Source organism: Pan troglodytes, chromosome 9, assembly GCF_028858775.2.
Source record: "Pan troglodytes isolate AG18354 chromosome 9, NHGRI_mPanTro3-v2.0_pri, whole genome shotgun sequence".
Classification (NCBI taxonomy): domain Eukaryota; kingdom Metazoa; phylum Chordata; class Mammalia; order Primates; family Hominidae; genus Pan; species Pan troglodytes.
This window is the reverse complement of record NC_072407.2, coordinates 63991685-64017058: the sequence shown is the minus strand read 5'-3', so window position 1 is coordinate 64017058 and position 25374 is coordinate 63991685. Positions and strand designations below refer to the sequence as shown.

The following is a 25374-nucleotide window of genomic DNA, read 5'->3' as shown; positions in this document are numbered from 1 at the left end:
CAGTACACGTCAGCTGGATGCGTAAGTGGGTGGGCTTGGCGCGCGTGCACGGGTATGCAGGTGTTCCCATGAAGGTAAACAGTCACAGCCTCCAGTCCCGCCGCCTCCTGTCCACTCTCCACACAGCATCGAGATTTTTCTAGCACTTACGTCAGCCCTCATCACTCCCATACTTAGAAGCTTCGTGGCTGCCCACTGCCTCAGAACAAAGCCCAGGAGTCCCCCCTTGGCCTGGACTCATCCTCCCTTCCCTCACCTGCCCACGCACAGCCAGTCACCCAGCCCATCCCATGCCAGGCCAGTGTCTAGCACCTCCCAGGTCATGGCCACAGCCCTGCTCCCTGCCTGCCCCTGTGCCGCTGTATCCCCCTACTCCCTGCCCTTACTCACCCTGGGGCATAGGGAGCCTTGGGCTCGGCCTTGATGGGGGGCCCGGTGCCCCCCGGGAAGGGCTTGGGGGCAGCGCCCATGCCGTTGTTGTTGTTGCAGTTCAGCGGGGTGCCATAGCCCGGGGGTGGGAGGGGACCATGGCGCCCCGGGGAGGGTCCACCCCCAGGGGGGCTCAGGTGGTGGACCCCGCTGGAGCCGGGCATCGCAGGCTGCCCATGGGAGTAGGAGGCCGAGCTGGCTGGAGCAGAGATGTCAGGGAAGCAGCTGCAGGGAAGAGGGGCGGCTCAGCTCCAGCCAGGACCCCAGCCCCAGCAGGGAAGTAGCCGCCCCCTCCCTGCAGGGAACTATGGAGATTTCGGAGGAGTCAGTGGCTGGGAAGGGACGAGGAGCAGCTTTCAGAGGTGGGACCACAGCAGACCCCAGGTCCAGCCCTCAGACCTCCCTGGTGACAGAAGGGAGGCGAAGGGCTGGGGCTGGGCGGGTGCAGGCTGGGCGAGGGGGCCACTCACAGGTCGGAGGCATCCTCCTTGCTGATGTACTCCTCCAGGATGCTGGTGTCTATGTTGGAGGGCTCCAGGGCACCGTTGATGTCGTGGCCTGCAGGGCAGGAGAGATGGGCTAGGCAAGAGGCCCAGCTCCCTGCAGACCCTGGGCTTCAGGGCCCAGCCCTCCATCCCTGCCCAGGCTGGCCCTCCAAAACAGATGCCCCTGCTCCTTCCCACCCAGGTATCCATGTGGGGGCCGGCTCTCACCCTCCACTGCCTGGCACCCCTCCAGGAAGCCCTGATAATGCCCCCCCGCCCCACCACAAGGCCACCTTGAGTCTCAGAGGAGGAGAGGGGCCCAAGGCATGGATCTGGGTACAGAGAGGCCGATCCTGCCATGCCTCTTTCTAGCTGTGTGACAGGGAACAAGTCCTTTCCACTAATCTGTCAAATGGGGTCACTGTGCCTCTGTCTTATGGGGTGCTGTGAGGCACAAATGAGGTGCTTACTGAGTCAAGAGCCCCGTGGGTGCCCACTGCCCTCGATGGGATGGCTCGGACCCAACAGGCACTGTCCTGCCGTGTCCTCCAGGGGTCAGTCCAGATGGCCCAGCTCCAGGAATGCAGGAGCACGAGGCCTGGCTGAGTGGGACCATATATCCTGGGGGCCCACAGGGCTGTGGGAGTCTCCTGCACCCAGGCCCTGGCTGCAGGCGGGAGTGGGGATCAGAATCAGGAGAGCTCCCTGCACCCTCATTGGATATGCCCATCACCCTATTGGGCACAGGCAGGGGAACTTAGCCCCCTTTTTCCAGAGGAGGCAGAAACCTAGAGAAGGAAGGGCTTGCCCCGGCCTCCCAGCAGGGAATGATGGCCGCCAGAGCTCCACTCCTCTGCCTGCCGCCCTCTCCTGGGCCCTCTGCGCTGGCCCCGGCCCCACCAAGGGGAGGGGCCCCTAGAGGAAAGGCAGCCAGGGCTCTTGGGCATCATGAGGGAGGACGGGGGAGGTGCCGGCCTTTCCCCTCCCAGGGTCACCTTGCAGGGGGAGCCAGAGGGCGGGGTGATAAGGGGGCTGACGTGGGAGATGCGTCAACCCCGATAATGGAGGACAGCCCCACCCACACGGCTGACCCGGGCTGGCCAGCCCCACTGAGGCAGGAGGGCCCCTCCCACAGGCCTCTGGAGCCTGAGTCTGGGGTCTGCCCTCTCCTGTTGAGCTCAGACAGGTCCAGGAATAAATCCTGGCTCAGCCACTCCCTGCTGAGTGACCTTGGGCAGGTCACATGCACACTCTCTGCGCCTCAGTCTCCTCATTCATGCAATGGGGACATGTACAGCTATGGCTTCACGGGGCTGTTCTGAGTATGAAACGAGATGAGGTGTGTGAAGTGCCGGCCACTTAGTGGGTGCTCGGCGGTCGGAACAGCCGTCCTCACTTCCCAGCCCCAGAGCCCTGGGGTCCCCGGGAGCCCCCCGCCCAGGCCCCTCCCTGGCCTCAGCCGGCATTTCAAGAATGCTGAGCCCCGCTTAGGTGATTAATGAGCGGCTAAGCCCTCCTAGGAGTCACGCGCTGCCTGCGACAGGCCAGGGCCCTCCTGCTGACCCCCACCCCCAGCTCGCCCAGCTAGGAACAAGGGACACCCACCACGCACCACCAATGGCTGTCCAGGGCAGTGTGGCCGGGGCAAGAGCAGCTTCTCGAGCTGGGCGTGGCCAGTCTGTGTGCCTGGGTTCCAGGACCCTGCCTCTGCTCAAGCCCCACCCTGCCGTAACCACGGGTCCCATTTACTGAGTGCCTACTGTGTGCCAGGCATTTTGTGAATCAAATACATTAATAATCACAGGAGTTTCTTTACTTTATTTCTTTTTTTTTGAGACTGAGTCTTGCTCGGTCTCCCAGGCTGGAGTGCAGTGGTGCAATCTTGGTTCACTGCAACCTCCACCTCCCAGGTTCCAGCGATTCTCCCACCTCAGCCTCCCGAGTAGCTGAGATTACAGGCGCCCGCCACCACACACGGCTAATTTTTTGTATTTTTAGTAGAGACAGAGTTTCACCATGTTGGCCAGGCTGGTCTTGAACTCCTGACCTCAGGTGATCTGCCCGCCTCAGCCTCCCAAAGTGCTGGGATTACAGGCGTGAGCCACCACGCCCAGCCTAATCACAGAAGTTTCTTATGCGCAAGGCATCCTGCAGGCTCTTCACCTGCGGTGTGTTACTCAATCCTCCCAGCCCAGAATGCTGACCATGACAGAGACAGTGACTTGACAGTGGCTCATAGTGAGTATCTCCCAGTGCTTCTCAACTCATCATGGCGATGATGACAAAGACAGTGGTGGTGACAGTGACTGCAGCTCACACTGACTGCCTACCAGGCCAGGGACGATTCTAAGTGCTTTATGCATTTTCCCTCTCTAAACAGTGGGGATGTTCAGATAGGTAACATAATCACCATCCCCTGTTCAGAGAGGTCAAGTCTCTTACCCAAGGCAACACGGCAAGGAGGATTCCAACCAGGTGCAGGGGTCTGACTCCACGAGGGAGAGTGTGACTGGCGGTTGCTGTGCCTTCCCCACCCCACCTGGAGCGTCGCCCCAACCCTGGCCGCTGAAGCTGCAAGTTTTTGAGCCTGAACTTGGAATCTACGGTGAATGATGGGCTGATGCAGTCATGGTGTTGCTATTTATAACAGACCCAGCCCCCTCCTCTCCTGGCCAGGAGCACTCCTAATCGCCCCTAATCCTCCTGCCCACCTCCCTCGGGATAGGGGGCCTCAGGCAGAGGCATCCTGGGAGACCCTAATGAGAACCAGATGTGCTTTGGGGGAGGAGGGACCCTCCCGTGCCAGGGTCCGGGCGGACGGAGGATGGAGGAAGGAGGTGGGAGGAGGGAACTGATGGGGCAGCGTTGCGGGGAGGCCAGTGGGTGGGGAAGAAGTTTGAGGGTTGGGGGCTCGGAGGGCCTCCTGAGGAACGCTGACCCCACACCTTCTCCTGGAAGCCTTGGAGGCCGCGTCGTCTCTTCCCCACGCCGCTCGGCCCCCAGCCCGCCCATGAACCACACTGGAGGTTTCTAACAGACTTTCCAGGTGGACAAGACAAGGGTGGGGGCTTGCCAAAGCCCAGGATTGCCGAGGCTGGGATAGAGCCCCCAAGAACCCAGGACGGGGGCAGGGTCCCATGGGCACACTCTTGGGAGCGCCCCTCCCCACTGCTCCCAAAAGAGCCCCAGAACATCACTGGAGCCCAACCAGGGGTACCTGCCAGGCAGGAAGCGGAACATGGGCCATATGGCTCATTCTGATCCTCAAGACCTCTCTGAGAGAAGGGAAGCCGGGCCTGCCAGAGGCTGCCCGAGGCTGCCCAGGGCCCAATAACCCGAAAACAGCACCATGAGCTCACAAACCAGCATCTCTGTCCCTCCCTTCTCAAACCCTTCAACAACTTCTCACTGCTGGGGAGACACCCGGAGCCCTCTGGCAGTCCAAGACCTGACATGGTCCCCTGCCTGCCCCCGACAGCCTTTTCTCCTTCCCCAGGTCCCCTGCCTCCCCTCCTCTCCGTGGTCAGCCCTTGCCTCCTTTCCATCCTCCATCCCACATCAAGGCCTTCACACATGCCATTCCATGCTGTTCCCTAAGCCTGAGAAAGCCAGGTCCTATTCAGGCTTTAGGTTTTGTCTTAAATGTAAATTCCCCCAAGAGGCCATCTCTGACTCTCCCATTCTGTTTAGCAAGGGATGGGCAGGGGCATTGTAATTCCTCATCAGTTCTTTACCTTCCCGCCTACACACACCCCGCTGGGCAGGATGAGTGTCTGTCCACCACCCGCCCACCACCCACAGCTCACTCGCCCAGTGGCCACTCTGTGCCCAGCCCTGTGCCATGCACTTTACATGGCTCATATTGAATTCTCATCCCAACCTACAAGGTAGGTGATTTTCTTTTTCTTCATTTTATAGATGAGGAAACTGAGGCTCAGAAAGGATAGGCATGTGCCCATAGCTTACAGGGGCAGGCACTGGGCTATGAGCGCTGCCCTGTTCTGTCTCTCTGGGATATAGTATCCCAGCACACAGCAGGCACCCAGGAAATGTTCACAGAGTGGATGAGCCAAGTGGCCAGTGAGGGACCTCGGCCAGGCCATGCTGTGGCCAGGGCCGGGGCTACCTGGGGCCCCTCCAGGTCCTGCCCCTGCCCTGCTGAGCTGTGTGCCTCAGCTGCTCCTCATTAATTAGGCCCTTTATTACCTGCCTGGAACAGGAACCAGACACTGCCCCTTCCCAGGCAGGCTGCGATCCAGACTATGGGAAGGCAGCCCCCTCCCCTCCGCTCCGCTCTTCTCTCCTCGTCTCCTTAAGGCCACCCAGCTGGCCAGGAAAGGAACGGAGGGCACCCAAGCCAGGTGCAGGATGAGAGCAGGCAGGGGCCCAGGTGGTCCCTCCACCCAGGACCCCTCCCTTCCGCCCCTCCTTGTGCTTATGTGCCCCCCCCACCCCCCACCAGCTGTGGCCGTTGGCTGAGTCTCGGCCATTGTCCCGGGGAACGGGGGAGGGTGGGGACAGGGCACAGTGGGAGGCTTGTGCCCTGCCCACCCCCTCCCCTGCCCCGTCAATGGGGCACTTGTCAATTCATGCCCCAAACATGGCGGAAATCCCGTCAGCCACGTGGCTGTGGGTAGGGTGGGCCGGGGCCCGAGGATGCTGGCCAGGCTTGGTGGATCTGAACCTGGGGTGCAGAGGACACCAGGGCCCAGGCCTATTTCCGACAACCCCAGTTGCTCTGAGTGTCCTCTCAGAGCATCTGAACCTGAAGGATGCCCTAGCTTCAGGCAGCAGCTGAGGGCCAGGGTGGTAGCAGTCAAGGGACAGTCCACCTGGGCATAACCACGATGCCCAGAGAGACCTCCAGAGTCAAAGAGGCCTGGTTTCTAATGTGGACTTCCCACTTGATGGCTGTGACCCTCAGCAAGTGACCTGAGCCCTGGCTTCCTTCTCCATCAGATGGAGCACGAATCCCTGCCATGGAGTGAGCCTTAAACGAGGTGACCCCCAGGAGGCCATTCCGCAGTCAGGGTGAACCGCCCTGTTTCCATCTCTCTTAGGACTCCCATCTCCTTTCCTGCCCGCACGCCTCCGCCCAGGCTGTCCCCTCTCCCCCAGGCCCCTCCGCCTTGCTGCACACGTGCTCCAGAGCCTCCGAGGGACATCCTCACCTTCTCCTAAGTCCCTCTGAGGCATGGTCAGCACTCTGCTGCTATTCTTACACATGCACAGCACAGTCCAGCCTCCGGGCCTCGGCCCCAGCCATCCCTTCCAGTGGGTCAGCCTTCTGCGACTGCCTCCCTGCCTGCCCTGGCAGCCCCTCCCCATCGCCCCAGTCACAGAGGGCCCCCAGTACTGTGGCTCATCTCCCAACCAGTTTACATGGGGGCAAGGCACAGTGGCCTCACCTCCTTTGGTTTGGGCTTTCTCTCTTTATTAATATGATCTATGGCCAGGCGCGGTGGCTCACACCTGTAATCCCAGCACTTTGGGAGGCCGAGGTGGGCAGATCACGAGGTCAGGAGTTCGAGACCAGCTTGATCAACATGGTGAAACGTTGTCTCTCCTAAAAATACAAAAATTAGCCAGGCATGGTGGCACGTGCCTGTAATCCCAGCTACTCAGGAGGCTGAGGCAGGAGAATCACTTGAACCCGGGAGGCGGAGGTTGCAGTGAGCCGAGATCGTGCCACCACACTCCAGCCTGGGCGACAGAGCGAGACTCTGTCTCAAAAAGAAAAAAATCTATAACTGCTAGCTGCCCTGCTTCAGGCTTCAACTTGTGACCAGAGCCGTCTTAGTCAAAATGCCTTCAGGTCAGATGTTTGCTTGTGCAAGCAACCCTTTGCCTCTCCGCATCAAATCTCAGTTAGCTTGGGCCCAGCAGCCACACCTGACAAAGATGGGGCTCTTGAGCCGTTTTTCTATCAGGTTCTTCGATCTGAGTCACAGTAGTCTTTGTTCTCTCCCAGCTTCTTACCAAAAATGCAGAAGAGCCCCCACAGGCTGCCTACAGAGACCCCTCTCTTTTTTTACCTTTCTTTTTGAGACAAAGTTTCACTCTGTTGCCCAGGCTGGAGTGCAGTGGCACAATCTTGGCTCACTGCAACTTCCGCCTCCTGAGTTCAAGTGATTCTCCCACCTCAGCCTCCCAAGGAGCTGGGATTACAGGCGCCTGCCACCACGCCTGGCTAATTGTTGTATTTTTTGTAGAGACGGGATTTCACTATGTTGGCCAGGCTGGTCTCGAACTCCTGACCTCAGGTGATCCACCTGCCTCGGCCTCCCAAAGTGCTGGGATTACAGGCATGAGCCACTGGCCCAGCCGGAGAACCCTCTCTTCTAGGAGACCCAGAATCTTTAGCCACCCTTGGGCTATGGCTACATCCACTCCAAGTCCCCACGAAGCTGCCGCCCTGTCCTCAGGTCAACATAAGGCTGAACTCACAGCCCCAAGATGCTCCAAAGCCAGGTCCAACAGCACCAAGGCCAGCAGCTGCGACCTGTTCCTACTCTCTCCCACAGGGACCAGGGCAGGCAGGCCACCAGGTGCCAGGTAGAGACCCTGCAGCTTGGGGTGGACACAGGTCTCCACCAGGGTCACCTGTGCCCATCTGTGCCTACACACCAGTGTGGCCCCACGCAGGCACACTGCCAACACAAACACATATATGTAAGGGCACACCCTGCAGTCAGGTATCCACTGACATGCGCATGATCACGTACCACCTGCCCCCTACTCACGCATACACAGTACTGACACACAGTGGCATGCCCCACACACATACCCACACACATGCGCACACCAGCATTCATCCGTGTGCCTTCATTCATTCAGCAGTTATTTACTGAGCACCTGTTATGTGCCAGGCAAGCATAGTGCCCAGCTTTGGGGCTACAGCAGTGAGCAAAAGGGACAAAAGCCTTGCCCACATGGAGCTGACATTCTAGGGAGCAGAGTCAGATGACGAGAGCGCAAAATGCCTAGCATTCTAGAAGGTTCCAGATGGCGGGGACAGCCGGTGCAAAAGCCCTGAGGTACGAGCATGCCTGTGCATGTTCACACCTCAGCACACTTCACAGGTGTATATGCCAGGACACGCATGTACACAAACGCTCACTGACCCGACGACAGGCCCAGGCCCACAGGCACAGCGTCACATGCATGGGTTAGGTTAGTGGCCACCCAGGAAGAGCTCCCGCCTCCTCTTCTTCCCTCCAAGCCCCCTCCCCGCCTGCTGTCAGACCCTCCCTAAGCAGCTCCGGCTGGAGCCAGGCCCCACTGAGTGAACTCAGTGTCACAGGCGCAACTTCCCTCCTCCAAGCTAGCAGGGCAGGGGATGGGGATCCCCTTGCCCCAGCCATGGAGGGAGAAGAGAGGGGAGTGAGGGAGGCCGGAGGGAGATAGGATCCTCAAACTCCACAAAGGAGAGACAGAGGCTGTGGTTGTGCACTCCGGCGGCTGCACGCACCCGGGTCAGCTGGAGGGAGAACTTCCCTCACTGATGCAACCTGGGGCACAGGGAGGACAGAATGTCCGGGAGCCCCCTCCATAATCTAGGCCGGCAGGGGGCTCCGGACCCAACTGTACTCCCCACCCAGGGGCTTTGCCCCTCCCCCCTCACTCCAGGCCTTGGCACTCGTGGGATCTAACTGCTAACATCACCCAACCTTGACCATGTGAGTGAGGGCTCTGAGGTCTAGAGAGGTCAAGGAGGCTGCACGGACATCACCTGGCGTGGCCACCCGTGCTGGAGCCACCCCTCAGCATGTCAGGAGGAGAGGCCCCTTCCCTGCCCATCCCAGGCTGGCACACAGCTGGGACCCAGGCTCCAGTCCCAGCTCTGTTGTGGCCACCTTGAGGGAGCCTGACACATCATCGCCTTCCTGTCCTGCCTCACAGTCCCCCTCAGAAATGGGAGGCCGTCACCCACGCTTCCACTGCACCCCAGGACTCCAGGAAGACAACGTGCAAAGAGCCTGGGTGCAGCAGATGAAGTCACAATACAGCCAAGCCCCTCCTCCTTGCTGGCAGCAAGAACAGAACCCAAATCTCAGAGGGGGAGGTGGGGCGGGCCCCACTGGATGTGCCAGGGACCAGGACCAGGCCACGCTGGGCCAGAGCTGTCATGGTTCAGGCCTTGTGCACAGAACCACAGAACATGCTCAACAAGCCCCCTAAGCTTAGGGGCACTGACCTACCCTGGGGACCAGTAATCTTCAAGGTAGGGCGCAGAACACCTGCCATGGACCAATGGAGTGTTCACCAGGCCAGGCACAATCTTACCTAATCACCCCAGAAACCCTGGGACGGAGGCCCTGCCATTACAACTGCACTCCCATTTTACAGATGAGAAAGCGGAGGCACAGCGGTGCCCTGATATGGCCAAGAGAAGCACTGTGGGTAAGCAGGAGAGCTAGGAACAGACCCCAGCTGCCCTCGCTGGCGAATGCACAGAACCATTACATCATCCTACCCCGAGACCCAACCAAGAGGTACCCACACCCCGTGGCAGCCAGGGCTGAAGGCCTGGAGATAGGAGAGGAGGCCCCACATACTCCAGCACCCAAGGCAATGAGAGAAACTGAGGCCCAGGAAGGTGCTAGGTCCGTGAAGAGGAAGGTGGGAAGGTAAGGCAGGCTGCCTGGGTAGGGCGGGGCCACCCAGTTAATGATTCAGTTAATAATTTCTGCTCCCAGTTCCTTATCAGGGAGGGCAAAGTCCAAGGGTGGCAGCCAATGAGCAGCTCTGCTGGGCTGTTACCCAGCAGCCTCTGCTGCCAGGGCCCTCCAGTCTGTAACCCCTTGGGAGTTGGTAAGTGGGGAGTCAGGCTCCCAGGGAAAAGGCCATTCTGCCCTCAAATGCCCTCCTTGGCTCTACTTAAGACCCCAAGGAGCACTCTGTCCAGCATTCCAGTCTCAGGAGAGTCCCTGAGGCCAAAGGGTTGGTAACTGCCTGTTTCTCACCCCTGCACTGACCCCAGGCCCTCCAGAGAGGTGCTTTCTGGGGTGCGTCCCCCACCCCCACCGCCTCTGTTCACATACCCATTGTTGTCACCATTGACCCGGAGAGCACTTCCTGCCCACCCCCCACCCCTGCCCTGCACTGGGTGCTGGGGACATGGGGATGAGTCAGACCCCCTACTACCATTTCCTCCCCTGCCTGGGCTCAGGAAACCCTGTGCCTGGCCACCCCTCCCATCTACTTACTCCCTGGGTGCACCAGGGACAGACACAGACAGGCTGACACGGGCCACAGTGCCACCCCCATCACGAAGCCCAGCTCAGCCCCCGGATTCCTGTCCAGGTGGGAGTCCTCTCTTCCAAATCATCAGGTAGTCTCTACCTGGGACCTCCTCCTGCCCTCTGGAGGCAGAGATGTTGGTCCCTGACAGGTAGCCCCCTCAACCCCAAGGTACTGGTGGCAGAGTAGGGAGCTGGGGGCTAGGTGTCCACTCTGGCTAACTCTGGCCAACTCCCTTCTCTCTGAGCCTCAGCCAGCGCCATTCCCCTCCCCTTACCCATCCCACAGCCGGGAAGGGTGGCTTTCAAACCAGTATCCTGGTGCTCCAGGGGCTGTGAGGAGCGCAGCCCCCATTATCCACTGTATCTGTCCTATCAGGAGACTATGAGTTTGTTTGATGGTTAAAAAATCACATTGGAAGCCCCTGCTCTGGTCCAACCCACTTACTTACCCTGGGAGGGGAATGAGGCCAGAGAAGGAAGTCACCAGTCCAGCCACCCATCAGCTTCAGAAGGGGCGAAATCCCAGGCCTCCCTCCTCCAGCCCTGGTGGGGCTCCAGAGGCCGGGCAGAGGCCCACTAAACTCCAAGTGGTCTTTCCAGCACCTGCTGGAAGGCGACTTCCCTCCATCCTCCAAGCCTCCCTGCACACCCACCTGCTTTCTGGGGGACACTGGCTGCTCACTCGAGCCTCATGTGCCCCTAGAATCTAGGGCCAGCAGGCACCCCTTCCAGGCTCGGCCATTCATACTTTAACATGTCTCTCCTTCCCAGGGCTGGGCAGTGAGCTTCTTCAGAGCTGAGGTTCTTCTCTGCCACCCCCTCCTGTCTTGCAGGTGAGGAAAAAGGACTTAAAGAGGGCAAGAGCTCTTCGGGGGTTCCCTGCCAGGCACAGACGGTCACCCCACTCTCAGTGGTCCAGCCTGCACCAGAACTCTGAGGTCCTGGCAGGATTCTCAGACGCTGCCCTGTCCCGTGCCTGCCCTGGCTCCGGAGTCCAAAGCCCCCTTATACTGTGGCCCGGTTACCTGCTGGAAGCCAGTGCATCCTGCCCGGTGGGTCCCCTCTCTGCAGGCCCTGTGCCCGCCGATCTGGGCTGCCTTGCCTCTCTCTAGGGGATTAGCCGGGCGGTCACGGGGGCCCGGCTGTACCAGCCTCGAGGGGGCCGCCCTGTCCCGGCCTCCCACCTGAGGTCCAAAGCGCCTTAGCCCCCAGCCCACCACCGGCACAGGGCAGGACCCAGCACCTATGCTTGGTGTGTGCCCAGGGAGGGGGACCACGTCAGGTGAGGGGGTGCGCTGTGCTGCGGCCCCTTCAGTAAAACTCTTTCCCAGTCTCCCAGCCCAGAGCCGAGAGCACAGGGACTGCTACCCACTGTCCAGAGGGATGACCAAGGCCAAGTGGGGACCAGGATGAGAGCTCAGGTGTCCCCAGCCCCAGCCCCGAGTGTGACAGCACTCAAGAGTGACGCAGCCACGGCTCAAAAGCACAACTTCCCGCTCCCTCGCACTTCACACACTCACAAGCACACCAGGCCCTGCCACTCCCAGGCCTTCTCTCACACCTACAGTGGGTCCCCCACATGGGCCTTCCCCTCCCAAGTGGCCTGGAGACCCTAGGCCTCAGGGCCCACCCACACCTTCCCCCATCGCAGGGGCTGGGAGCTGTTTCCAGCCCAGCCCTCCTAGACGGGCAGCCTCACACCCCTCCCCTGCTCCCCACAGACATTCTTGAGTCTCCTCTTATCTCTCTGGAGGGAGTAGCGCAGCCTCCCCCCGCCAGGCCGCTGCATGGCTAAGCCGTGGCGTCAGCCCCCGCCCCCCAACCCATGGTCAGGAGGGAGCCAGGGAGTCCAGGCCAGCCAGGCCCACCCCTCTGCTCTCTGTCCGGGCCCAGCGTCCTGGGGCAGGCAGTGTGGAGGTCAAGGGAGCCTGGCCTGCGGGTCCTCTGGGTACCTAGCAGGCTCAAGGCACTCCAGACAGTAACCCAAGTAAGCACGAATGTCTGGTCCCCTCTTCCCTGAAGGTCTCAAACCGCGTCAGGCCCCTCGAGAGCTCCTATGGATCAACAGTGTCTGGGGAGAGCCAGAGCCCCGGGACAGATGCAGGGCTGCCTAAGACCCTCAGATGGCCCACCTGACGCAGACTCAACCATTCAATCTAGTCCAAGCCTGAATTCTTGGGTTCCGGGTCTGTGGGGTGTCCAGAATCCTGGAGTGGGATGACTGAGGCTTAGGGGCGCCCCTGCCTGGGCTGCTCAGCCAGCAGGTGTGAACAAGGGTTCCTGCCTCCCAAGTCACAGAGGGAGAGAAACTGAGGCACCGGAAGACCTGCTTCTCTCCTCCACAGGACTCCACAGGAATCTGGGGCTTGAAACTTGGGCCTTGGTTCCCTGCCCTGTAGCCCTGATAGGTTCACACATGAAGGGAAGGTTCTCAATGCACCAAGGAGCAGGATGTGGCCTTAGGGACTAGAGGGAGCTTGGGGCAGGGGCTGGGCTCACTGTATTGGTAGACAGGGGCACAAAAGGGGGCCAGAGGGTCTGGCTAGATGTTCCAGGGAGGTTCTGAGAAGCGGAGTGGGCTGGGAGGCAGTCAGCCAGAACTTCCCCTCCCCCTCCCACTGCGGTCCCATCCCTCCAGAACCCAGCACCAGGAGGAGTGGTGGCCCTGCAGGAGGGGCAGGGGTCTTCCAGGAAAAGACAGGGAGTTGGTTAGATGGAGGAGCAGACCTCCAAAACCAATGTAGGGGTGGGGGCAGAAGAAGATATTATGGGGTGTATGTCAATTCCACCCCAGAGGGCTCCTTTCAGGGTCAAGTGGGGGTGAGGTCACTCTTTGAGGGGGCGAGGTCAGAGAGGCACAGCTCCAGGGTTGGGGGGACATAGTGCTGAGGAGCCTCAGAGGGCTGGTGGGATGCAGTTCACAGCACTAGAAGGGTCTCAGAGAGCAGAGGTGACCGGTGGCAGGGATGTCAGCTTCAAGAAGGTTCCAGCCCTAGGAGAGCATGCTAGGGAGGGGGGTCCCAGCCCCAAACAGGAGAGCAGTCACTAGGGGCAGCATTGTGGAAAGCAGGTGACAGTCTCCAAGGGGGTCCAGGCTCGAAAGTGGTCCTACCCTCATGGAAGCACAGTGGGGAGGTCCCAGCTCCTAGAAGTCATGGGGGATGGCGCCAACCAGAAGGGCACACAGGGGGTCTTGGTCTCTAGGTGGGGGTCACAGATTCTGGGAAGCAGGCTGGGGTCCAGCCTCAAGAGGTACGGAAGGTCCTAGAAGGCACGCCGGGGGTCTGGGCCTTGAAAGGGGTTGTATCCCGCTTGGGGTTCTGGGGAAGCACAGTAGAGGGCCCCCGGACTCGGGAAGTTTGCTGGGGGCGAGAGTGTCACAATTTAGGGAAAGTTCCGGGTCCTGGAAGGCTCAAAGGAGTCCGGACCTGGAAGGGGACACAGTCCCAAGGAAGCTGCGAGTTGAGGAGCGGGGAGGGGGAGCCCAACTTCAGCGGCGGTGAGTGGTAACCGCTAGGGGACTCCCAGCCCCGGGAGCCTGTCTTGGCGGGCTGGTGGCAGCCTGAAGGAGGGTCCCAGCCAGAGGAGGCGGAAACACAGCGAGGATCCCCAGTTCCCGGGGAGATCAGCCGGGGGTTCCCAGCGCCAGAGGGTCGCCGCCGCCAGCCCGCAGTCTCTCACCTTCGAAGAAGCGCTGCAGCGCCTCCGTCTCGTCCACCACCTCCATGTCCCGCCTGCTCGGCGCACACTCCGGCCGCGGCCCCGCTACAGCCCGGCCCGGGGGCGCGGCATCGCCGGCGCGGCCCGCGCGACAGTCCCGGCTGGGCTCCGGCTACGGTCCCGCCCGGTCCGCCGCCGCGCTTGCCCCCCGCGCGTCCCTGGCCCGGCCCCTGCCCGCCCCACGCGCCCCGCCCGCCGCGTCCAGCGCCCCCTGCCGGCCCGCGCCGCGCCCAGCCCGGCCGCGGGCACCACGCTCCCGACTCCTGCAGGCGGCGCTCAGCGCTGGGCAGTCACAGGCTTGCGGGGCGCGGGGCCGTCCCGGGTCGGGGGACGCGAGACCGTCCCAGGCTTGAGGGGCGCGGGGCCTTCCCGGGTCGGGGTGGGGGCGAAGGGCCGCTTGGCCTCTGTGGGGTCGGGACTGGAAGGGTGTGTCCTCGCCGTCCTCGCCTTCGTCTTGCACGGGACAAGGTGTCACGATTCCGAATCCAAACCTCAGAGACAGCCCCCATCCCTCTCGTTAGCCACCCACCCACCCCGCTCAGCAACAATAACAACCTGCATTTAGGGAACGTGTGTTATGTGCCAGGCCACACAGGCGTTATCTCATGTAATCCTCACAGGCACCTTATCAAGGAGATGCTGTTGTTACCTGCATTTTACAGATTGGGAAACTGAGGCTCAATGCATTAAGGACTGCCAGGAAGCCCTGTCCTGTGGCTGTGATGATGGAAATGTTCCCTGTGTTGTTCAGTATGGTAGTCACTGGCCACAAGTGAGCACTGGAAATGTGCCTATTGAGACTGAGGAACTGATTTTTTCATTTTGTTTAATTGTAATTAAACAGTTACGTGTGGCTGTGGTATTGGACAATGCAGGTCTAAAAGCTCCTTTTTTTTTTTTGAGATGGAGTTCTGCTCTGTCGCCCAGGCTGGAGTGCAATGGCGCGATCTCAGCTCGCTGCAACCTCTGCCTCCTCGGTTCAAGCGATTCTCCTGCCTCAGCCTCCCGAGTAACTGGGATTACAGGCGCCACCACGCCGGGCTAACTTGTATTTTTAGTAGAGACGGGGTTTCCTCATGTTGGCCAGGCTGGTCTCAAACTCCTGACCTTAGGTGATCAGCCCACGTTGGCCTCCCAAACTGCTGGGATTACAGGCATGAGCCACCGCTCCCCGCCCTGGCTAAGAGTTTCAAGGTCATTAAAGTTCAGAGCCAAATCCTGGCTGCCCCGGGAATCCGAGCTCTCCTTTGCCGTGGCCCTGTCTGGTATAATGAAACCTGGAGGTTCTAACTCGATATAAGTCCAGGATAAAGCGGTTGTCCTTGTGCCCCTGCCTTCACCCTTATGACTGACTGCCTCCACATCTCTGTCCTGCCCAACTTGCACAGCCTCTCGTCTCACTGATATCCCCTTCAGTTCTCCCAAATCACCCTTTCTGAAACATACATCCGATCATGTCATTCCTTTGCAAAACTAAGTTTCCCTTTGCACTCAAAACAATATCTGAATGTCTTGCTCTGGTTTCTCAGGCCCCGCCTCTACCACTGGCCTCAGCTCTTCCCCTCTCTCCATTGCTCACTGAATAACAGCCACCAAGACCTCCTTGCCATTGCTCAAACATGCAAGGCCTACACCTGCCACAGGGCCTTGGCACATGCTATTCCATCTGTTTACAATGCTTGTCTCCACATGGCTACTTCTTTGTAGCAGTTGGTCTCAGCTCAAATGTCATGTCCCCAACCAGCCTACCTAAAGCAGTTCTCCCTACCTAGGCCTTTCTTGCTCACCATGTAAAAGATTCCTATTTAGTTTCTGTTATTATCCTTCTTGCTCTAGAATGGAAGCCCTACGAGGGCAAGATATTTTTCTGTATCGGTCACTGCTATAGCTTCAACACCAAGAACATGACCTGGCACACCGTAGGTGCTCAATAAATGTGTTGAATGAATGTACGGTGGCATCTTCAAACTACCGAATCCAGTCAGGCTCCAGTGGCTCACACCTGTAATCCCAGCAGTTTGGGAGGTTGAGGCAGGAGGATTGCTTGAGGCCAGGAGTTCGAGACCAGCCTGGGCAACATGGCAAGACCCTGTCTCTACAAAAAATTAAAAAATTAACTAGGCACGGTGGCACATGCCTGTGATCCCAGCTACTGGGGAGGCTGAGGAAGGAGAATCGCTTGAGCCCAGGAGGTTGAGGCTGCAGTGAGGCTGCAGTGAGCCATGTTTGCACCACTGCACTCCAGCCTGGGCGACAGAGCAAAACCCTGTCTCCAAACACAAACAAACAAACAAACAAAAATCTACAGAATCCTGGACCTCTGAAACCTTGGGAGCGGATAATTCTGGAATCCCAGACCTGGAGAATCATCCCGCTTCAGAGTGGCTCAACTTGAAGCCTCTCGGGACCCTTCAAGGCAGCACGTAAAAGCTGGAAAAACCTACCCCACCCAACCACTGTTTGACAAGCCACTAAACAGAGGCCAGAGGTGTGGGGGACTGCTGGCAGATCAAGATGCCAACATAGCCAGCTTCGGACTCTCACCTCTGCCTTGCAGCATCCCCAGGGAGGGCGGGGCACAAGCCAGGCCACCCCGTGGGGATGGGGTGAGAGGCCTGGAAGCCGCTCCCACCCCAGCCTCCCTGTCAGTTCTCAGTGGCCAGCCGTGGGGGAGGGGCAGCCAATGCCTGAGCCCCAGATGTGGCCCAGTCAGCAGGCCCGTGGTGGCCCGCCGAAAAGGGTCAATGCCACGACAGTTCTGGGGTTGGGGGAGGGGGTGCTGAGGCCGGCGGGTGCCTCACAATGAGGTTTTGTCCCTCTGGGGGCCGCTCTCGGAGCTGTTGCTCTTAGATATATAGAATGGGATTTTGCTGGAGGCCCCAGCTGTGTGTGCTGACCGCAGCTCCCCCACCGCCCCCGCAGGGGCTGGGCTGAGAGGGGGGAGAGGGGCCACACTGAGACTCCTATTCTTTTCCAGCTGATACACCCCAGAGGTTTTTCTCCCTCCGCAGACTCCCTTAAGACAATTGTTATTCTCCACCCTGCCCCTCCTCCACCCGGGGTCAGGCCTGCCTGCAGACAAAGTAGACACCCGCCTACACCACGCGATTCTGAAAAATGGATTTACATTATGAGTCGCCTGGGACCAGCCACAGAACCAGCTTCTCTACGAGCCTCCACATACCCACGGATCTTTCCTCCGTATCCCGCATGCTGCATAACTGACCATCCTCTAAGGTCTCACCACCATCCGTTGAGCTACACATTGTCCCTGTCCTGGTCAGCAAGGCCTGGAGGTAGAAGGGAAGACTCGTACTTTGTCCCTAACGCCCCAACTCCATTGCATTATAATCAATTAAGAGTATAGATTATTCAATCTCTAGGGTAGCCTTGAAGTTGGAAGGGGTGGAATGGAGCCTCCTGTTAACCCTGTAGCAGCTGACCTGGCTAAGGGAGCTCAGGCCCTGCCATCTCCCCTGTTACACTAGGTCACTGAGCAAAGGAGCAACTGTCCCCAGGGATTTTCATCTCTGGACTGGAGGAAAGAGGTGGCTGAAATGTCCCAGAGTCAAGGGCTCAGCCAAGAGTTGAGGCTGCCATCTGCCAACTCCATAATGAAGTTGGGTCCCAAGCAGCGCTGGGGCAGAGGCTGGGGCAGGAAGGTGGCTGGGCCGGTGAAAGTAGCCCAGGGGACTTGCATACAAGGACCTAGGGGGGCCCATCAATGGAGATGAGTCCTCATCTGTGCCCCTGGCTTCTCTACCGAGCCACAGTGAGTGAGGGGCTGAGATTTCAGCCCTAGCCCAGCAGACATGGCTGTCCCCTGTAGCCAGCTCCACCTGGTCCCCAAGGCCTGCCCTCTGTCCTCAGAGGCCTCATCTATAAAGCACACTCAGTATCCCTGCCTTACAGTGGAGGTAAAGTGCCAGGTCAGTGATAAGTAAATGGTGCCCTCTCCAGTTCCAATCAGCTCTCAGCACCCATTACTGTCCCTTGAGTGGGAGCAGGGCCAGGAGGAGGTGGTAGACAGAAGGCAGCACTGGGGAGAGGGATGCTGGCACCTGAGGGTTAATGGGTAATGGGCGTAGAGGCCAGCCCAGGAGAAGGTACAGCCCTGTCCTCCCCACCGTGGGACTCTCCTGGCCTCCTGTGGACCCACACAGCACTGGCATCAGGCCATTTCGCAGAGGAAGAGGAGGGCTCAAAGTGGGGTGAGTGTCAATCCAGCAAGCCAGTGAGGCTGGTGGTCCAGCTTCCCCGGACTAGGGCCCAAGGGCACACCTGAGTGTGGGGTCCTGCAGGGTAGACCCCTTCCTGACTGCAGGGGCACCGGGACAGGAGGGGGCTGCTGCAGGTATTGAGTGGAGCTTGAGGCAGAGTGCCTCTCTAGCCCTTCCCAGCACTGCCCTCTCAAGACCCTCCCCAATGCCACACCCTGGCTGCAGCCCCGGGCAAGCCACAGAGCCTCCCTGGCCTTCAGTTTCTTCTGCCTGTGCTGTGCTCACTGGACAGGATAATTTGCAGACCATTGAGACCACTGAGGGCAAAGAACCTCTGAAAGCCATCAGGTGTGGTGGAGGCCAGAGTCCTAGGCTGAGAGGCCCTGATTCTGGTCCCCAGTCTGTCCCCACCTCCCATGCGACCTTGGGCAGGTCTTCACCCTTGTTTGGCCCGTTTCTGCTTCTGTTCAGTGGCTGTGGGTGAAGACAGGCTCTAAGGCTGGGGGCATTCTTCTATCACTCTCCCCAGCCCCTCACCAAATAGGGCCACTGGACACTGGGGGCCGAGATGGGGGCAGGGTCGGGGGAAGGGAAAGGTCCGGTCAGCTTGGCTGGGTCAGTGCCGAGGCCGGACTCCGCGGCCAAGGCGGGACTGACTGGCTGAACAGCGCCACCTGCTGTGTAGAGGGGGCAGGCCCCACCACCTGGGCCTTCCAGCCACTCCCTAGGCCTCACTGCCCGGAAGCTATGCTGGCCTGGGGTTCCTGGGCTGCACTGGGTCTGGCCAGGTATTTTGCGCCCTCTCAGGAAAGCCCTCAGCAAAGACTTCTAGTGGCCCCTGCATTTCAGTGCTGTCCCACTGGGATCTTCCACCCCTGCCTGCCCTAGCTGTCTGCATTGTTGGGGAGGGAGGTGGGCATGGTCAGACCAGCCTGGTCCCCCAGTCGCCGGCTTGGCAGTCTTGGGCAGCTAATCCTCTCAGACCCCTCAGGGAGGAAGGGGAGGCCAGCAAGCTGTATCTTTCCAGGCTGTAGTATGAACGTGCACCCGCTGGTACATCTCTCACACAGGCAGGACTCCGCAAGTGGCTGCCCTCATTCACAGGGGGCTTCAAGGGTCTTCTACTCCCTCCCTGCAACTCAAAGTGTGGCCCCGGGCCAGGGCACTAGCCGAGCAGGAGCAGGTAAGAAATCTATACCTGGGCCCCACCCCGGACCACTAAACCCGCACCTGCATTTAGCAAGCGCCCCAGTGAGTCATGAGCACCGTGAACTTTGAGAAACGAAGTTCTAACCCAGTACAGACAAAGGGCTGGACCTGAACCACCCAAACACACCCTGCGTCTTGTGGGTGAAACGGGCTCTGGTCCGAAGGAATCTGTTTCCCCCTTAGGCTTTCTGTTCCATCCAGGGAACAGTGGCAGAGGCCCCCCCAGCCCCCGGCCCCATGCCAACCCCCTGCTCTGCTGCAACCTCGACATCAAATTTCTACCCAGTCCCCACCTGATGCAAAGACATTCGAGGCAGCCAGCGTGCTTCTACATCCAGTTTATACACAGCTCTATACAATATACAGAAACCTTTATATACAGATATATTTATAGAATAAGCTATATTAATTTGTCTCTCCTTTTTACAGCAATATTAGTTTGGATCTTTCATACATTAAGTACAAAAAAAGTCTGGGGAGAATGGCACGTAAGAGAGTGCGTGAGGGTCTGTGGGGCCCAGCTGCTCGCTACTGATTGCATATGGAGTCGCCCAGGCCCCTGGGAGGACAGGCCCGCGCACTTGTGCTGCAGGTCTGGGGATGGAGTGGGGGTCGGTCTGAGCCGAACGGGGCTGAGGGGGGTGGCTCAGACCCCCCAGTGTGGTATGGGGTGGAGGAGGGAGACGTGCAGCAGGCCCATCCTTCAGGGGCGAGGTGGGTAGGAGCCAGGTTAGGAGTGGGCTGCCCCTGGGTGCCCAGGATTGAGCCCAAGCCTGCCCCAGCCCCAAGCCTGAAACATGGTGTGGCTGCAGCCTTGGGGGTGGGGGGTCTGTCCCTGATGGCTCAGTCCTGGGGTGGACGACATGCCCACATTAGAGGTCCCAGGACCCACCCTGGCAGAGGAGGAATTAAAAGGCCAGACATCAAGTCTCTCCCTGTGACTGGCCGCGGTGCTTGTCAGATCTTTCCTCTGAGAGTCTGTCTTGTTTTCTAAACTCTAAGAGCCACTGATTTTGTCTTGCTTCTGTGCTGGGCTGAAGCTCTGTATTCCTCAGCAGGGCCAGGGTGTCCTTGAGTCTGGTGAAGGCGGGAGTTACAGAGGATGAGGGGAGGCCCAGCTCCCTCTGTCAGGGTGGGCAGGGGCTCCCAGGACAGCCATCCAGGCCAGTCCCAGCTGTGTGGGGAGCCGGGGGCCAGAATTCAGGCCCCCACGTACCAGTGATCATGAGAGGGGGGTCTCTTGGTCGGGGGAGCCTAGGCCACCCAGGGAGGCTGCGGGTGGAGCCAGAATGGGAGGGACCATGCCGCCGCAGAATGAAGGCACGAGCAGGCGGTCAGCCGTGCAGTCAGCGCCTCGGTACACACCAGTTTTCCAAAACAGGGGTCACAGCAGCAGGCGCGATGGGAACAGATGGTGCCTAAAGCTGAGCTTGTCCCTGCGACCCTGCCTCAAAGGCCCCATCATGCTCCCCTACCGTTTTCTTGGCAGGCTGGGAGGGGCAGCAGGCAGGCAGGGCAGGTAGGGTGGGCAGCCCCAGAGGCCCCTTCCTCAGGAACGGTGCACACTCATGCACATGCACACGTGCCAACACTAGCATGCACACCCTCCCACCCCGCTTCTGGGGGAACTCCGGGTCGCTATCTCCCTAACTGCTTCCCAAACCCAGCAGGGGAGGAAGCCCTATGGGGACCTCAGGCTAAACCGGGACTGCTCCCAGCCCCAGGCCCCTCCCTGGGCAGTGGACAGAGGTCTCCAGCCAAGGCCCACCATACCCCACTCTTGGCCCCACCTCCTACCAACAGGACATTGGGGGTGGGAGGGAGGAAGGCCTGCTCCCAGGAGGGTGCCCAGGCCAGCAAGGAGGGAAAGCTGAGGGGAACAGGGGTGTGTTGGTTCCAGATCCCAGGGCCCAGAGCTGCCTAGGCGTGGTGGGGGTGACACCAAGGGGTGAGGTGGGGCCCTCAGAGGAAGGGGGCTCTCAGTGCCTTCCTTCCGCCCAGGGCACTGACTCTGCAGCTGGGGTGGTCACAGCAGTGCCCACCACCCTTTGGGTGGTGAGGATCCTTGGGGGTAGAAGGTAAGCCAGGAAGTAGCCAGCAGGCAGGGCAGGCCTGGGTGCCCAGGACCCATGGGCAGAGGAGGCAGCATGAGAGGCACAAGGCAGAGAAGGGGCGGCCCTGACCCCACCCTCCTCTGGCCCCTCCAGGCCCCTGGCTGCCTTGGGCCCTGCTCAGAGGACGGCTACTGAACACATGATTGGGCGGGGGGCTTGCAAGCCCAGAACACATCCTGAGCCAAGCCCAGCAGCTTCTGTAAACATGTACAGCACTGCAGGCCACCTCGGCAGGGGCACCCCAGGGGGCCGGCCAGCAGGCACCAGATCTGGGGGGTGGCCAGGACAATGCCAGCCTGGACCACAGATGAGAATACATGTGTCGGGGGGCACTGCTCTCCACCTGGCCCCTGGGAGAGCAGCCAGCAGGCAGTGATGGGAGGCAGCTTGCCCATGGCCTGTCCTGGAGCAGGGGGTGCCAGAATGCCCCCATGGAGGGCAGTCAGGCTGAGTGTGGCCCACCCAGCAGGCTGCCCAGGCTCCTCCCCACTCCACACCCTTCCCCATCTTTCCCCATCTGTGGGGCCAGATCCCAGCCACCTTGGCTCTGGGGGTCCTAAGCTGAGGTAGGGATGCGGACCCCCAGCTCAGCAGCGATGCCTGTGCCTGAGGCTAAACTGCCCCTGGGGGTCTGTCCTTAAAGCTGCCCGGCAGGGGGCAGGCACCAGGTGCCCACAGGGCCACCTGCTCCTGCCTGGGCCCAGCTGGCCACGCAACTGGGGTGCTAGCGTGCTGAGATGACCAGCTCATCTTGCTTGGCGGGGCTGGCTCCGTGGCCAGTGGGGGTAGAAGTCCGGATCTTGTCAGCCGCCAGGCATTCCTGGCTACTGAGGCCCGTGGGCGTCAGGTCCATGAGCTCACCCGAGGAGCTGAGCGGGAAGGAGGGCGAGAGTGAGATGCCCGAGGAGGGGTCGGCTGAGCCGGCAAAGAGCCGTGGGGGCTTGGGCACCAGGTTGGGCTCGAACTGGGCACGGAGCAGGATCTCTTGCTGGCTGGGGGACTTGGGGCCCTCGGCGTAGTCACTGGTGGGGCTCTCGGGCACCACCATGCAGTAGAGGTCTTGGAAGGAGCTGCTCTTGCTGTCCAGGTTGAAGAGGCTGTCGATGAACTCGGCGAATTCCAGCACCTGAGGACTGGGCGAGTCCCCCAGGCGCCCATTGTGCAGCGCCAGCTCCCCGCGGGAGGCCAGCCCGCCACCCCCACCGCCAACCTCTTCCTCCTCGTCATTGGCCGCAGCACTGGGGGGCCGCTCAGGAGTGACGCCGCCGCTGCCCAGGGCCGCCTCCAGGGGCTGCGTGTCCTGTGAGTGCTTGGACAGGCTGTCGGCCGCCAGCAGCTCAGTGCGCGAGCTCAGGGACGGGTTTTCCTCGGGGATGGCAGGGTCAATGTAGAAGAGGTGGCCTTCATCACGCTCCAGCACAGCGTGGAGGCTGGGGGAGCCCCGGATGCTGCGGAAGCCTGAGGAGCGGCGCGAGTCGAAGCTGTACAGGGACTCAGTGTCCGAGAGGCTCTCCATGGTGGCCAGTGGTGCCCGCCGGGCCTGCAGCTCCGCCGCCAGCCGCTCCTGGGTGGACAGCAGCAGCAGCTCCACCGGGTCCTGGCGGGCCGCCGCCGCAACCACTGGCGACAGCAGCCGCCCCTCCGAGAAGCCCTCCAGGCTCATCTCAGACTGGGACTTGCTCCTGCAGAGGGAGAGGAGAGCAGGGGGTATAAGACTCAGAAGGGAGAGGGGACTGAACCCCAGCTCCCTGGCTAAAAGGAACTTGCAGGGAATAAAGGGTACAGTTCATTTAGCAGTTGTTGATGGTTTGCAGCAGGGAATGCTTCTTTTCTTTTTTTTTTTTTTTTTTTTTGAGACGGAGTCTCGCTCTGTCGCCCAGGCTGGAGTGCAGTGGCACGATCTTGGCTCACTGCAAGCTCCGCCCTGGGTTCACGCCATTCTCCTGCCTCAGCCTCCCGAGTAGCTGGGACTACAGGTGCCCGCCACCATGCCTGGCTAATTTTTTGTATTTTTTAGTAGAGATGGGGTTTCACCATGTTAGCCAGGATGGTCTCAATCTCCTGACCTGGTGATCCGCCTGCCTCGGCCTCCCAAAGTGCTGGGATTACAGGTGTGAGCCACCGCACCCAGCCTCTGCTTATTTTTTTTTTATTTTTATTTTTGAGATGGAGTCTTGCTGTCCCTCAGGCTGGAGTGCAATGGTGCGATCTCGGCTCACTGCAACCTCTGCCTCCCAGGCAGGTTCAAGTGATTCTCCTGTCTCAGCCTCCTGAGTAGATGGGATCACAGGCATGCGCCACCACGTTGGGATCACAGGCATGCGCCACCACGTCCGGCTAATTTTTATACTTTTAGTAGAGACAGGGGTTTCACCATATTGGTCAGGCTGGTCTCAAACTCCTGACCTCAGGCGATCCACCCACCTTGGCCTCCCAAAGTGCTGGGATTACAGGTGTGAGCCACCGCGCCCAGCCAGGAATGATTATTTTTTAAAAACAACTCACAAGAACCCAAGATAGAAGACAAAAGAGTTGATGCTGGGTTGAGCCGCGGGGTCCCTGAGGGGCTAAGGCCCTGCTGGCAGCACTAGGACTTCAGGAGTGCTGCTGGGGTTCTCTGCACCAGAACCCCTGTCATTGTACCAATGTGAGAATGAGGCTCTGAGAGACTGGCTGCCCCAGATCACTCATGAGCCTGCCCCAGGTCACTCATGAGGCCACAGTGGAATGAGAGAGACAGAGGGAGGGAAGGAGGAAGGGAGGGAGGGAGGGAGGGACAGAGGGCAGCAGGGAGACAGGGAAGGGAGAGAGCCCTGCACATAGCTGCCCAACTGGTTCCACCCCAATCTCAGAGCCAGCAACCCTGGGTGCCACTCCCAGGGATCTCATCACTTCCTTCCTCATCCGGGTCTCCTCCTGTCTCCCATGGGCCGCAGCCCTCTGCTGGGTGGGGAGCCTAGTGCCCCTGGCTCCGCAGACCAGCCTGCAGGGAATGAGTGACAGGGCAGGGAGTGGGTGGCTTGCAGCAGTCACCGCAGCCGGAAATGGACACTGGCTTCTTCATCTGGTTGTGCAGCTGCCACAGGAAATGCACAAATGGCAGGGAGAGACGTCCAGGTGTCCCTACCAAGGGCCAGGAAGCAGCCTCTTGACCAGATCTGTGACCAAGCACACAGGGCCTGTGTGGGAAGGTCCTAGAAAGGCAGGACAATCCTCCCCTGGAAGGACTACCACTTAAGAGCCTCGCACCCCTCAAAGAGTGTGTGAATAGCAAGGGCACTGTGGCCCCCATGTGCGTGCCCCTGTGAGCATGTGTGCACGCCTCTGTTCATGTGTATGAGTGTGTAGACCAGATGTCTGTGTATGTCAGCTGGCTTGTGTGTCTGGGTCTGTGCACAGGTGTATTCATGCATTTCCATGAGCAGCTGCCTGTCCACATGTGTCCTTGTATATGTGTCTCCACCTTTGTCTTGGTGTGTGTCTTGTACACGTGCATGTCTGTAGGGGGTGACCTGTGTACTTATAACTAATAATTGTGTGCACATGTATGTGTGTAAGCTTCAATACAAATATGTAAGTAAATGGGTGTCCATCTGTTTGGGTCTAAGTGTGTAAGAGTGAATCTGTGCAGGCCAGCCATGGTGGTTCACCCCTATAATCCCAGCACTTTGGGAGGCTGAGGCGGGCAGATCACCTGAGGTCAGGAGTTCAAGACCAGCCTGGCCAACATGGTGAAATCCCATCTCTACTAAAAATACAAAAATTAGCTGGGCACGGTGGCAGGCGCCTGTAATCCCAGCTACTTGGGAGGCTGAGGCAGGATAATCGCTTGAACCTGGGAGGTGGAGGTTGCAGTGAGCCAAGGTCACGCCATTGCACTCCGGCCTGGGGGAAAAGAGCGAGACTTCATCTCAAAAAAAAAAAAAAAAAAAAAAAAAGAGTGAATCTGTGC

At 59.7% G+C, this 25374-nt stretch overlaps 2 protein-coding genes across 14 annotated transcripts in view; both read right to left on the bottom strand.

Annotated features, from left to right (window-relative positions):
- MYRF (myelin regulatory factor) overlaps positions 1–13995 on the bottom strand; it is a 35896-nt gene extending 21901 nt beyond the window's left edge. For 6 of the 9 annotated variants that reach the window (XM_024347193.3, XM_024347194.3, XM_024347195.3 and 3 more), the window contains exons 1-3: positions 13841–13974; positions 900–987; positions 391–654 (exon numbers count right to left, since the gene is read on the bottom strand). In XM_024347193.3, the coding sequence (XP_024202961.1) occupies positions 391–654; positions 900–987; positions 13841–13886 (398 nt within the window). In that variant the 5' untranslated portion in view covers positions 13887–13974. Of the gene's footprint in view, positions 1–390; positions 655–899; positions 988–13840 lie in introns of all 9 variants that reach the window. The other 3 variants (XM_024347192.3, XM_024347191.3, XM_024347197.3) reach the window with 3 other exon arrangements.
- Positions 13996–19630: 5635 nt separating this feature from the next.
- DAGLA (diacylglycerol lipase alpha) overlaps positions 19631–25374 on the bottom strand; it is a 67029-nt gene continuing 61285 nt past the window's right edge. For all 5 annotated transcript variants that reach the window (XM_016921020.4, XM_063782959.1, XM_063782958.1 and 2 more), the window contains one exon: positions 19631–23104. In XM_016921020.4, the coding sequence (XP_016776509.1) occupies positions 22147–23104 (958 nt within the window). In that variant the 3' untranslated portion in view covers positions 19631–22146. The remainder of the gene's footprint in view (positions 23105–25374) is intronic.